Genomic DNA, 14,661 nt, shown 5'->3' with positions numbered 1-14,661 from the left:
GTGTTATAAACTTTAAGTAGAAAGTGTTGGATTCTAAAATGAAAATTATTAACCGACTCTTAAGTTTTACTTCTTACTTTTACTCATTCTTTTTAAATTTTGATGTTAGACATTTTCTTGAGACCCATGAAGGAGATAATTTATAATTTATTATCTCTTACAACATTAAGAAGTAAAAGTGAGAAAAATCTGTACGGACTTAGGTCAATGATTTAGTATACAATATTTGAAAGAAGAGATTAAAGTTCGAACATCAATAACGACGATGTAAAGATTATGTCCAAAGTAAGCAGATTTTTTTGTGTACACTGACATTTAACCATGTCTACTAACTCATGAGTTATTCTAATTTACATCTTTCTAAATGTTGTGTAACACCTGAATGTGAGGACTATTGGATTAGGGAGAAAACAGGGATGGAAAATACGCGTTTGGAGAATTTCGAGATGGATAGAAAGAATTTAGGAATATGGGGAAAAGAGTAACGTCATGTCGGTAAAACCGAGTAAGATGAGTGAATTACAAGATCCAATACAGGAATGGCATCACGTGTAACTAAAACCGTGACTATACAGCTACAGCTTCAACAACTTTTCCAGGTTTTACCACAGTAAAGTATATGCATTAAATTCAGTGCACCACAACTGCAGATACAAGATGTGCCTATATATATATATATATATATATATATACCCATTATTAAAGAATCGCTGTGGCTGAGAGTTCGCTAAGCTGTCAATGGCAATGGCCACCCTCTCCGGGGCTCTACTTCTGCTCTCCATTCTAACAGGTCATTTACTTCTCCTTTCTTGCATTTTTTTCTGTCTCTCTACGTTCCATATACACAGCAGCACAGCTAGCTTTGTAATTGAAACGCTTCCTAAGCTTCTTTCTTTTTCCTGGGCAAGTGTTTTTTTTTTTCTTTTTTTTTTTCCTCAATTGGGTTGATTTCCATCGGTTCTGTGTCCTTTCTGGGTATTGGGTTTCTGGAAATGGGCATAAAGATTCAATCTTTTCTTTTATTTAGGAATGGAAGAAGATTCAGTTTTTCGTAATTGTTTCTTCTTGAGATGTAGTTTTCACCAGATGTGGTGGATGGTTGATTCTTGATTCAGGGGAATATGAATCTTGGTGTATATATATATATATATATATATATATAGAGTATAAGTGGTTCTGCTTAGCTACTGAATATGAGATTGAAGTTCTTGATGTTGATTCTGCAGTTTTTTCCCCCTTCATTCTGTCTAATTTTGGATTCCAAATAATTACCTTTATCTATGAGTTAATCTTGATTTCAATGTATTGAAGATTTAAAAGTAATTTCCCTTGTAGAATTGAAGTTGCTTTCTTGATTCTTGGATCTGTTAAGACTTATTTGTGATTTTTGTTTCTAAGCTTCTGACTCATTACCATTATGCACTTAGATTTATTCACTGATAGCCAAAGCATTGGAGTTGGGATAAACTATGGCCAAATTGCCAACAATCTGCCTTCACATTCACGAGTTGCGATGCTCCTAAGATCTCTCAACATTAGGAGAGTGAAACTATACGATGCAGACCCGAATGTGCTAAGCGCATTTTCGAATTCCGAGGTTGAGTTTGTGATTGGTCTCGGGAACGAGTACCTGGAGAAGATGAGTGATCCAATGCAGGCTCAGGCTTGGGTTCAACAGCACGTTCAACCGTACTATGGGCTAACGAAGATCAGTTGCATCACTGTGGGGAATGAGGTCTTAACTGGGAATGATTCCCAGTTGAAGTCTTACCTTCTTCCTGCAATGCAGTCTGTTCACTCGGCGCTTGTGAATTTGGGGCTAAGCGGTGACATTACTGTCACGACAGCCCATGCTTACTCGATCGTGGCTAATTCGTTCCCACCTTCCTCGGGGTTGTTTAGGCAGGATCTTGGAGAGTATATCCATGCTATTCTTAACTTTCATGCTCAAACCAAGACACCATTCCTCATAAATGCTTATCCCTTTTTCGCCTACAAAGATAACCCGGGGCAGGTATCCTTGGAGTATGTTCTTTTCCAGCCTAATCCCGGGACTACTGATCCCATCACCAACTTGAAATACGACAACATGTTTTATGCACAAATCGATGCTGTCTACTCTGCAATCAAGGCAATGGGGCACACGGATATAGAAGTGAAGGTTTCTGAGACGGGTTGGCCTTCGAAAGGGGACTCGAACGAGGTGGGGGCGACAGTGGAGAATGCTGCACAGTATAATGGTAATTTGCTGCAACGTATTGCACAGGGCGAAGGTACTCCAGCAAAGCCCTCGGTGCCAGTTGACGTGTTCGTTTTTGCTCTTTTCAACGAGAATTTAAAGCCGGGTCCAACTTCTGAGAGGAACTACGGGCTATACTATCCTAATGGGAACCCGGTTTATAACGTTGGATTACAAGGTTACATTCCACAAATGGATTATTCTGCTTCAAGTGGTAGTGTAAGTATTTGGCTTCTGCTATCCATTTTGTGTTCCTCTTTCGCTGATTTGGCTAAGGCTCGTGTTTTATTTGTTGTTCTGCAGGTATTGTCTAGTCCCGCTTTTCTTCTCGTTTTTATACTATACTTGATACATGTCTGGTAGCCTGAAAACACAACAAATTGTAGAGAAGAACTATTGATTGCAGCTCCTAATTCTTTTTTATGCTAGAAATTGATGGATTAAAGGTGAGAATCTCAATTTTTCTATCTATCTTAGTCCATTTTTTGCCTTTTCTCTTTGCATTTGAGTATTAATATTGGTTGGTGTATAAATTTCACCATTTTCTTGGATTCCTTCCTTGCTTCCATTGAATAATTGTTATTTTTTGAAGATGTGGTGATGGGTCTCCATCTCTGCTGACCTCCACTAGGCACTCACTACCAATCAGGCATATGAATCTCATTTTTCAGTAAACTTTTCAATCACCTTCAAATGACAAAAGTCTATATTGGCTTCTATCTGCAAGATGCCTCAATCAAATTCGATAAATTTGTTGGTTTTTCGTGTTTGCATTAATTCATCAGATGACTACATCTTGTGTCCTTTTGCCCTTTTTTCCCTATGAAAATATAAAATGTGTTGCATCATTCTGAGGTGGAGGTGTCACTTTCACTCTCTCTTCTCATCTTCAAAGCCTAATCAAATATTTCCACCTTTTTTAATCTTCAACTTTTCATTATTCATTCGCAACTTGCTTTCTTCTGCAGTTAGTATATGATTTCTCCTTTTACAACTTGCTTCAATTCAAGATTCAAGAAGCCATCCATCCCTATCAATCAAACTGCAAAACCCTTTGCCTCGTTCATACCTTTGAAATCTCGGTTGGACTGTAGAAAAAAAACACCAGTTTTGCCTACTTTTGCCTGCCTTTTTTCGTCAGCCGTTGAAAGTGGAGGCGATTATGTTGAATGAGAACATTTTAGTTTAGTCATAAATGTGTTGCTTAAGCTAACAAGCCAACCAGCCAGCTGCCTTGATGACATAAAATTGTTGGAGCCCATAATGTTTTGTTGGGCATAAAGAGGATAAGATTGAGAGGCAGAGGAATCAGATTACAACTGGTTTTGGGTGGCCCATGAAAACACACCATTTTTTGTATTATTATTCATGTTCACATTATATTTGTAATTAGGCTCATCTGGAGATTCAAGAGTTAATGAGAATTGTTGTTTTGAATATAGAATTAATGTTGCATGTAAACACAGGCTGTTGTTCTTGCCTTGTTTGGCAGGCCGGCTGGCTCTGAGTATGATTGGAATCTTTAAAAATTGTTGCTTTCAGATCTGTTTATATTAGGTGGTATACAATAGAAGTAGGGGCTGGCCTGGGGAAGTTGATTCTGATCTGTCTGACTTTTTTTTTTTTAATCTTTTTTTTTTTGGGGGACAGGAAGACAAGCATGGGAAACATAGAGATTCAGGATGCATGATTTCACATACACAATTGATCTATAATAAGAGAGATAGATTATTTATTGCAGAAATTATAGGCTTCTTTTTTGGTTGTTTTTATGTGAATATATACATTGTATTTCTCATTTTTGTTCATTTCTCTATTCTTTATATTTAGTTATCATAAATAATTTAAAAAATCAATCTTTTCGATCTCTATCTCTTTTTAATAACAACAACAACGACAACAATAAAATTAAAAAAATAATAATAATAATTGCCGGCCAAAGTCTATGACCAGAGAAATCTTCTTGTCATATTTTTAATTAGTCTTTTTTTTTTTTAACCATTAACATATTTCAATTATTTAAATAGATACGAATAATATTAGGTATAATTATATATAATATATTCTGTTATATCATGTATTATGATATACATATATTGATTAATCGTGTTTACAAAGTATATGAAAGTATGGTATGTATTTATAGATATATAATAAATAATTCTAATTACAGTAGGACAGGTAAAAGTAGAGCTACAATAATATTTAGAGATAGAGTACGATAGAAATCTTAAAGTTGATAAAGTACAGAGTCCTAAATACGTGCCCTCAAACTTAAAGGCTCTCTAGAGAAAACATTGAGTTTGTCCTTTAGAAGATCGAATCTAGCAATAGTGAGTGGTTTGGTGAAGATGCATATCTGAATGTTGGTCATTTGTTGAGATGTAATCCACTTGTAGCTCATTTGGTGCTACTTTCTCATGAACAAAGTGGTAGTTTATTTCTACATGTTTAGTTCATGCATGAAAAGTAGCTTTTGCGCATGGATCAATTGTGTTTACAATGTATTATGATATACATAACCTCGTTACTTCTGTTGAGACATTTACTATATATAGCTTTGTATTTAGCTTATATTGAAGATTTAGCCACTATTTTTTGCTTAGGACAAGGCCAAGAGATTAAGTTTTTGCCAATAAAGATAGCAAAATCACTAGTGAATTTTTTGTTATTAAAGCACCCGGATAGTTCAAAAAAACATGGATATCATCAGAGCCAGATTTTATAAAACGTAGATCGAAGTGTAAATCTGAGCGTTGGCGGCCGCCATTATATGGTTCGGAAAGAAAACTGATAATTGGCTTGCCGCTTCTCACGCTATAAATACTACAATTAAGGTATTCTTTGGTTTCTATTTCTTTTCATTTTATGTGAGTTGAATAGCATGTTAAAAACGATTGAAGAGTTTGCAGGTAAATGTAAAAATTAATTAATTAAATATCAAGTTCGCGTGGCCTAATGGATAAGGTGCTCGCCTCCGGAGCGGGAGATTGTGGGTTTGAGTCCCATTGTGAACGGGGGAATATACATACCAAGAAATTAAAAAAAAAAAAAAAAGTGATCGTAAGTTACCATCAATTTTAGCAGGAAATCTGGCATTAATAATAAATTTTTAAAACAAAACGATGGGGAAGGAAACCTGACATTAATAATAAATTTTTAAAACATAACGATGGGGAAGGAAACCTGGCATTAATAATAAATTGAGTTAATACCTAAAATCGTCCTCGACTATAGTGGTTTTTCTCAATTTCGTCCTAAACGACTTTGGTGACCTAATATCGTCCCAGACTTTTATGTTTCGCTCAATTTCGTCCTATACTTTTGTGTTTTTGCTCAATTTAGTCCCTCATTTGTTATTCTATCCATTTGGTGTTAAATAAATAGACAATTAAGTAATTTTAATATTGGCATCTCTTTACTCATAGACATGTGAACTGCGAAATCCTTTTTTTTTTTACGAATTAGTCCCAGAATTACTCCTAAAACTGCGAATATAAAATTTGATTTGCAGGTCCGGGAGTAATTCTGGGTGTAATTCGTACAAGAAAGAGGAATTTCGCACTTCACAAGTTGAAAGTAAAGAGAGATCAATATTGACATTACTGAATTGTCCCTAAATTTAACACCAATTTGACGGAATAACAAATGGAAGACTAAATTGAGCGAAACACAAAAGTCTGGGACGATATTAGGTCACCAAAGTCGTTTAGGATGAAATTGAGAAAAACCACTATAGTCGAGGACGATTTTGGGTATTAACTCATAATAAATTTTTAAAACAAAATGAAGGGGAAGGGGGGCGGCCACAGATGCAACGTAAGCAATTTTAAAAATCAGTGAAATTACATACATTTGGAGTATTCAGTGGCCTAATTGCACCTTTTTTTTTCGTTTAGTGGCCAATTTGAACCTTATTCCGGTATAGAAAAACAAGGAGGCAAAAAAATCTCAATTTGTACCTTCTTTCTGTTCCTATATCATCATCATTTCCTTCATTGGAAGCCTCATTATCCAATACAGATTTATTGATAATGTTTCTGAAGACAAATTCACCAGCATTCTTACACCACTGACTCATAGTTACTATGTTGATATGGTGGCTTATGTGTTGTCGTGTTGAGATATGCAGGAAATTGGAGATTCCAAGAATTGAAAGAAGAGCATGGAATTTGATTGTAGAAGTATGAGTGCTTAGATTCGCAACATTCACCAATCATAGTATAACAAAACCTCTCCATTATTGTCTCTAGCTTATACGCCAAGTTGAACCTATTATTAATTCTTCACATTTACAATTACTCGAATCTTACTCTGATCAACAAGTTGTCACACCATCATTGATTCATTGTACAACACTCCTTAAAATATCACACCATCTTTGTATTATTAATAGAGTTCATGGCTTTCAAAGTACAACTATAAGAAGTCAGACAAGAGTTTTATGACGGCAAATACAAACATCCTCCAAAAATATCATCTTAATCTTAAAGGTGCCCATTTCAAACGCAAATTATGCTGTGCAACCGAATGCACCTTGCAAGGTGGATACGGTTGCAAAACGGCGCCGTTTTGGTTAAAAAAAAAAAAAAAAAAAACGCGCGTCCCACTTAAAGAAGAAATCAGGTTCGATTCCCGGCAATAGCATTTTTATATATCCAAAAATTCATAACTATATAACCACAATTTCATAACTATATATCCACAATTTCATAACTATATATCCACAGTGAATGAATGAAGTAAAAATCCACAATGAATGAATGAATGAAGTAAAAATCCACAATGAATGAACTAAATATCCACAATATATGATTGAACTAAATATCCACAATGAATGAACTAAATATCCATAAATTCATAACTATATAACCACAATTTCATAACTATATATCCACAATTTCATAACTATATATCCACAATAATGCTATTGCTGAGAGTCGAACCTGATTTTTTTTTTTTAAGTGGGACGCGCGTTTTTAATCAAAACGACGTCGTTTTGAACCGTATGCACCATGTGCATGGTACATTCGGTTGCACAGCATAACTATTGCATTTCAAGCCTTCAAGCCTCCAAAAATTCAAAAATCAGGCCCATCGAGGCCAACTCATACAATCACGGCAAATTATATCGTGCACCAGGGTGCACAATACATTGCGTCCTAGTTAAAACGACGTCGTTTTATATCAGTTTTTTTTTTTTTTTTTAGAAATTTCGTTTTTCGTTAACTTCTAAAAAAAATCTCATATTTCGAATGTACAAAATTGTATAGTAGAATACACATAAACTCATAACATAATACACATAATCTAACATAATACATAATACACATAAACTCTTAACAAAATAAACATAAACTCTTAACAGAATACAAATAAACTCTTAACATAATACACATAAACTCTTAACATAAAAACAACATCATTTTGGGCAAGGCGCACAATACATTGTGCGCCCTGGTGCACGATATAACGATTGTACAATCACCATTATTTCTCTGTCTGTGTGTGTATATATATATATATATATATATATATATATATATATATATATATAATAGAGATCATATGCGAAGGATGTCTTAGATGAAAAATGAAGTTAAATCTCATTATTGATTTCGTCCAGATCTAGTGTCCATAATGAAGAAAAGTTTTTTAAAAAAATTAAAAAATTGCGGTGGTATTATGGTAATTTAATGTAAGTTTAGTTTTTTTTTTTTCTTTGGGTTATTATTTTCCTTCGTTAGGTGCATATTGTTCCTTTGAGTGCATATTATGTCTCTTTGAATGTATTGTTTATCTTCTAGTGCATATTTACTTTTTTCTTTCGGTTCATTATTTTCCTTCTTTGAGTGCATATCATTCCTTCTTTGGATGCATATTGTTCCTTCTTTGAGTGCATGTTGTTTCTTCTTTGAGTGCATAACTTAAAACTTAAGGTACATAAGTTTTGACCGTTGGCTGCATAACTTTAGACTTCAAGTGCATAAGTTTAGATCACAAATAAAAATTACATTATGTGTACATAAAATACATTATTTTGTCTATTATCAAATAATGTACTTTTAGTATATTAAAAATGTATATTATATTTATGGAAAGTCCATTATTTAAGTATTAAGAACACATTATTTTTTATAATGTGTATTCAAGTACACAAATAATATATTTTTAGTATATTTAAAATGTACTTTATTTTTAGTATATTCAAAATGTATTTTTTTTTATGGTGTAGTAATGATAGTCCACATAAAAATTTGCCGTCAATGGGTGGGTGATTACTGATTAGGCTATGCTAGAGCTATTACAAATATATAGGTGGGGCGACGGGTATATATATATATATATATATATATATATATATATATATATATATCCGTTGGCTTAGGCTATGCTAGAGGCTAGAGAGCTATTCTTGGCCCAGCCTGTGTAACCAGAAAACCAGTCCATCTTCTACACACCGTGAGGGTGTGTCATTAAGCTTCAAATTACTTAGTTATAAATTTTAAATTATAGACTCTAAATTAGATATAGCACTTTTCTTTATTCTTGTATATACATTTAAAATAAATGTTATATTTTGTTCCTTTTTACCAACAAATTTAAAAAAAAAAAAAAAAAAAAAAAAAAAAAAAAAAAAAAAAAGGGTAGAAAAACTTATTATAATATTAAGTAATTCAACAAAAGAAAAAAAAAATCCAAAATTACCAAACGACTCAGATCTTTTAATTTGTGAAAAATTAAAAATAAAAAATCACTCAAGGTAAATGCATTATTTTTAATTAAAAAAAAAAAACCAATTTGATTTTTAAAAAAAATTCCTTTGAAGCAAAATTATTCAAATGTACCAAACGGGAAGTCTTGAGTTGACGTCTAGCCCCTTGAGTATCTTCTTGTTTTATAGTTTTATAGGCCTCATCACATCAGGTTGATTACTGAATAGAAAGAGTGAATAAAGGACATCCAGGCAACTTTTGAGGCCATTTGATTAGTGTTGCAAAATACAGATCAGAATATTTCGTACAGAACACAGATAAAACCACTCAGGGACTGGCTAATAATGCCCCCATGACCCAAAAATCAAAGCTACCAGAAAATAAAAACTTCACTTGTTTCGATTCACCGTAAGATTATAGTTCACTGTTCTCAGCTTTGTCTCCTGCTGATGTCTTTCCATTCACGGCAACAAGCTCAGTGTCAAAGATAAGTGTTGCACCACCTGAGTATTCACACACAAAACTTTAGTTGAAGTGCAATACTGCAATACGAAAAAACCCGGGAAAGATTCCTAAAACCACTTCAATATGCTGCTAAACTTGCGTATCGAAACAAATCATTTCCAACAATTATTTATTTCCAAGCAGGGATAGAATTATGAGACAAATGGTATGATTCTTGTATCATATGCCGATTCAGATATTAAACCTGTTGGATTTTACTCAAGAAGGGACATTAGTTTGTACTTAATAAAGAGTGGTGGTGATGCAACCAAAGTGGCAAAGTTAATGGAAACCAGGTTAACATCACATTGTTATTAAAGATTTAATACTAGAAATAGAAGAATGTATGATGGCTTTATGCTTCTTTACTCTCTCTGCATGCCTGGGTCAAATGTATTATGCTTCTAAACAAGAATTTGGGGTACCAAGAAAATGATGGTAGTATTATTACCTGGGATCTTAGGCGGGGACCCACTATCTCCATAACCAAGTTTAGAAGGTATTTTCAATTTTCTCTTCTCTCCCACACACATTCCTAGTAGTCCTTGATCCCATCCTGTTGACCAATAAAGCCAGCAAGGGAAAAGAACATATAAATAAATAAAAGAGGAAAATATCTTGGTGCCATTTAAATGGAACCCTTTGCACACATAGAAGTGTCCTGTCTGAAGGACAAATACAGTGAAGAAAAAGTCCACTCAAGTTCAATCACATATTTAACACAAAAGCTTTAACAGGGACCAGTAATAAAAGTATAAAACATCATTTCTATTAGAGTATTGGACATAAGTATGAAGAAAGATTAAAATCAAATGGATCCAAAGAAGAATACGCCAAGCAAGGGTTTGGGAAATATTGGTTTAAGTATTACAATTAATCCCTACGCTAGTCTACGGTGTTCAGTTTCCTTATGTGTCGTTAATGTGACAACATCATCATTATTTAAAGGGAAAAAAATAAAAAGGAAAAAGAAAACCACATCAAGTCAAAATTCAAATTAAAAGCTTAGTAAGATGATGTTGGTTTTCTCTTGACAAGGGGCCAAGGGCAGAACCAGAAATAACTTTTAGGGGGCCGGACTAACTCTTGCCAAGTGCGGTATACAATTTTCTAATGTTAGGCATTCACTAATACATATTACATAATTTGGCAATACAAATGTGATGAAACTCAAAGCGACATAATCTGTTTAAAAAGTAAGATCTAATTAATTAATTCATTGATATATGAATTAAATTAATTGTTTTTAATTTATTTATATATGGAATGAGTTCAGTTAACAAAAGCTTTTAATAAATATAATGCTTTTATTTTATATTTGAAATTATATCAAAAGCACAATTTGAATTATTGTATAAGATATCTATTTCGCCAGTCATAAGTAAGTTTAATTAATGATAACAATTAATTCTAATTATATATATTAACAAGATTTGATTAATTTTAGGCTAAATTTATATAATTTAATTTATTTTACAATTAGTTTAAATTTTTTAATTAAGAACTTGATTTTAAATAATTGAATTTTATCAAATCAGTTATAATAATTTAATACTCCGTATTAAGTTTACAATTTTTATTTTTTTTTAAATGGAGGGTGGGAGGGGGGGTGGCAGACTGGCAGGCGTCACTGGCTTGATGGTTTAAAGGTGGCTTCTTGATTGATTGATTTATTTCGTTTGCTAAATGACATGGCAGCCTAGTCAATCAACCACATGTCTTCTACCAACATTTGCCCTAGATGCTCGCTTTTTTGTATAGAATAGAGATTAAATTAACCAATTTAATGGTATAGGACTAACATGAACATTTTTCAATGGTGCTAGGATTATTTGGATTACTTAAACCTTCCATGTTTGATATTCTTAGGTTTTTTTTTTTTGTTAACCCTTGTGCTTCAGGAGTCCTAAAGTGATTTTCAATAAAATTACTATAGGGTAGTAAGGGTCTCTCATTTTCCTCTAAAATATTTAATATACCTTTAATCACTTGACCAGTACCAAGCCCAAATTCAATGGGGTCACCCCTTTCATAGCTGGCATCAAATTCAGTTCCATCAGTGAGTTTTCCCTGCAAAGACCAGCAGTAAGCTCCAAAACTGAGTAGGCTACGAAATTCAAATAATGCTCATTTTCTCAGATACTGATCTTTATTAGTGGCAGTATAACTAAACGCAGTACACCAGCTCAAAATACAAACTGAGTAACCATTTTTGCAGGAGTAAATCAAATATCTCATTTAAGTGCAGGTTCCACCAAGCCAATATATAAAAATTACTCTCACACAGATAAATGTCAATTTTATAATTTGATTTTTTTTTTCTTTATTATGTGTAAATATCAAGAATATAAGTACTAGTAGTAATAGTTGTACTCACCCGATAGTGTACTTTGACTAAGTCACCTTTATGAGCCTGGAGTTCACAAGTCTTTGGCTTATACTGCAACCAAAAGCAGAGACAAATAATAAGGAGTGGGTTCTAACTTCTAAATAAGCAATACTGCAATACATGAAGAAAGTCCAAATATAAAAATCAATCAATAGAGATTAAGGGGAGAAATTGAAAAACATATCTGAGAAACATTAGAATTGAAAAATTAGATAAAGTTATTTCAGTGAAAGCAGGGGGCTTGGACCTTGTGTCAAACAATGTGAACTCTAATTTGGCCACATACTTCTTTCTTGATAATCTCTAATGGCAATTAAGAGACCAGAATATATGTGATACACAGTAGGTGAGTAACTAATTAGATGATTAGTACCAAACTTCCGAGAAATAGAGAGCCTAATATCAAGTGTTTTTAGCTTATTCAATTCAATAATCAATAAGAAATTCTGAGTGGACCATATATTATTCACATTCTAATCACAATCCACGATTCATACAATATCACACACTATTCTATCTAATAAGATGAGATATATGAAATCAAAGATAATCATTTCCTGGCAGCAATGCTTTTTGCATATGAATATCATATATTTCTTGTGAAATCAAAAACTCATCAATGCTTCGGCTTAAGCGATTCCAAAATAAAAAAATAAAAAAAAAATAAAAATAAAAATAATAACACTAGACACTACTCACGTTAGAAATGAAGGAATTATATATACACGAACAGAAATTGAAATCCCAAAGATTTACCTTCACACCGATCTGTAATTCCGTAACATCACCAGATTTCTTCGCTGCAACTGGAAACACACAAAATTCAAAACGGAAGGAATTGCGAATTACTCCATTTCTAAATATTCGATTGTCAGCTCAAAGAGCGAAATAGCAACAATTTCCTTCAAAGGAAAAACAGAAAAGTATTTGATTACCTAATGTTAAAACCGCGAGAAGTAGAAGAACTGAAACCGCATAGCCGAATCTCATTTTCGCTCTATTTCTCGAGTTTCCTCTCACTGCAAAATTGGCCTTCCCAGTGATCCAGTCGAGTGTGCTTAAGAATTGAAGTTAGAGATATAATTGGCCACGATCGGGTCCACGGCTAACAACGGTGAAGCTCCCACAGTCCCACGTAATAATACGAATGACTACCCAATTGCGGCTTTCCACATCAGCTAAGGACAGAGAAATGATTGCGGTTTGCCATGTCATCTTCTAAGCTGGGGGTGAGAAAAAAATGGGAGCGACCGAAAATGGAACCATCTGAATATTTTGATTTCAAAAAACTTAAGTTATTTCAGTTTTTCAGTTGATTATTGATTTTTCAAGAGAAAATAAAAAATTGATAAAAAAAATCAAAATTAATCTAAAGAAAAAGAAAATCTTTTTTTTAAAAAAAAATAAAAAAATCTAATCTCATTTCACTTATATTTTACAAGTTCATAATTTATCACATTAATTTTAATCATATAATGTACACATTAATTTTAATTGATTGAACAGAGCATTTTAATCACTGTTCCTCCTGAACTAGATGTTCCACTTGATTGAACAGTCGCTTGAGCATTTTTCACTGTGAGTTCCACGAGTCTTGGATCAACAGAGGCCGATCCATTCGGCTCCTGCAATTTTCTCTCGAGGAATTTCGCCAAAGCTGCAGCCTTGTTTGTCTTCAAAGGTCCCCCAAGCTATTTTACTACAAAAATTCGGTTATATTAAATCGACTAGAATCGACAAGAAATTGTCAATTTCGATTATATCGGTTATGAAGGTTCGATTAAAATTTCAGTTATTTCGCTTATTAATCAAAAATCGCCCAAAATCGATAGATGCTCACTCCTACTCAGAGCAACCTCAATAGTTGAGATTTTTTCATTAATTTTTGGTGAGCCCTAATATTCATCTCATCATTCATCATCATACTCAATCACAAAAACTTTAATCCTCATTAATTTTAAGTTTTTTTTCAATTTTTTGTGAAACCCACCATTTTACTATATTATATTTTAATCACTTGGTCCACCTCTCTCTCTCCAATGCGCTCGCTCTCCTCGACATAGGATTAAAAGGTGCAAAACTCCCCCAAAAACTCTATTGCAGTTGCTCTTAGAGCACCCTCACTTTTTTTTTGTGATTTTTGCAATGACAAATAGGAAAGAGAAGGAAGAAAGAAGAGGAAAAAAAAAAATCTAACAAAAAAAAAAATCGTCAATTAAACCCTTTCCAATGATTTAGTGACCAAAATGGTAATTTTTACATTTTAAAAATTTCATCATTTTGGTCCCTAAAAGGGTTTAATTGACGAAATCTTAAACAATTGGATAATCAAATTGGTTGAAATTGAAAACTACGGACTACATTAATAGTTAGGAGCCAATTGAGGAACCAAAATGCTGATTCTCTTAGGGGGTGTTTGGTTGGATGGAAATCAAATTCCATGGAAAAGATTTTCCATGAAATGTAGGAAAATTATGTTTTACCTTGTTTGGTTGGATGGAAAATCTTTTCCATGGGAATTTGACTTCCCAAAGGTGAAAGAAAAGAAAATCCTACCTAAACATTGGTATTTTGTTTTCCAAATGAGTTGGGAAGAAAATATAGTACTATAGACTATTTTGCCCTCATCAAAATTTATTAACTACACATGTATAAATTATTGTTAAGGGCATATTGGTCTTTATATTCATAATTCCTTATCATTCCAAACTCAACCAAACAATGGAATTCATATTCCCAGTAATTTCTTTTCCACTAACCAAACAATGGAATCTATTTTCCTAGTAATTTGTTTTCCATGGAATTTGAATTCC

General features: G+C 33.1%; 2 protein-coding genes and 1 non-coding gene across 4 annotated transcripts; 2 read left to right on the top strand and 1 right to left on the bottom strand.

Moving 5' to 3' along the window:
* The first annotated feature begins 636 nt into the window (after window positions 1–636).
* On the top strand, window positions 637–4,089 carry LOC109192901 (glucan endo-1,3-beta-glucosidase 14-like). 2 transcript variants are annotated; one of them, XM_019343612.1, is made up of 4 exons: window positions 637–790; window positions 1,428–2,458; window positions 2,543–2,685; window positions 3,890–4,089. In XM_019343612.1, exons 1-3 carry the CDS (start codon window positions 739–741, stop codon window positions 2,600–2,602), a joined length of 1,143 nt encoding a protein of 380 aa, XP_019199157.1. In that variant the 5' UTR covers window positions 637–738; the 3' UTR covers window positions 2,603–2,685; window positions 3,890–4,089. The 2 variants fall into 2 exon arrangements, with proteins under 2 accessions (XP_019199157.1, XP_019199156.1); XM_019343611.1 differs by lacking the exon at window positions 3,890–4,089 and adding an exon at window positions 3,208–3,780.
* Window positions 4,090–5,183: 1,094 nt separating this feature from the next.
* Window positions 5,184–5,256, top strand: TRNAR-CCG. The gene has a single exon. It is a non-coding gene; the product is annotated as a tRNA-Arg (tRNA).
* Window positions 5,257–9,188: 3,932 nt separating this feature from the next.
* On the bottom strand, window positions 9,189–12,943 carry LOC109192911 (peptidyl-prolyl cis-trans isomerase FKBP15-1-like). The gene is made up of 6 exons (XM_019343621.1): window positions 12,784–12,943; window positions 12,605–12,654; window positions 11,837–11,899; window positions 11,439–11,529; window positions 9,911–10,015; window positions 9,189–9,458 (listed from the first exon to the last, which is right to left on the bottom strand). The coding sequence occupies exons 1-6, from the start codon at window positions 12,836–12,838 to the stop codon at window positions 9,370–9,372; spliced, it is 453 nt and encodes a 150-aa protein (XP_019199166.1). The 5' UTR covers window positions 12,839–12,943; the 3' UTR covers window positions 9,189–9,369.
* Between the last annotated feature and the right edge of the window lie 1,718 nt (window positions 12,944–14,661).

This window comes from Ipomoea nil, unplaced genomic scaffold (genome assembly GCF_001879475.1).
Source record: "Ipomoea nil cultivar Tokyo-kokei standard unplaced genomic scaffold, Asagao_1.1 scaffold1834, whole genome shotgun sequence".
NCBI lineage: Eukaryota > Viridiplantae > Streptophyta > Magnoliopsida > Solanales > Convolvulaceae > Ipomoea > Ipomoea nil.
This window is presented reverse-complemented; position numbering and strand designations above follow the sequence as displayed.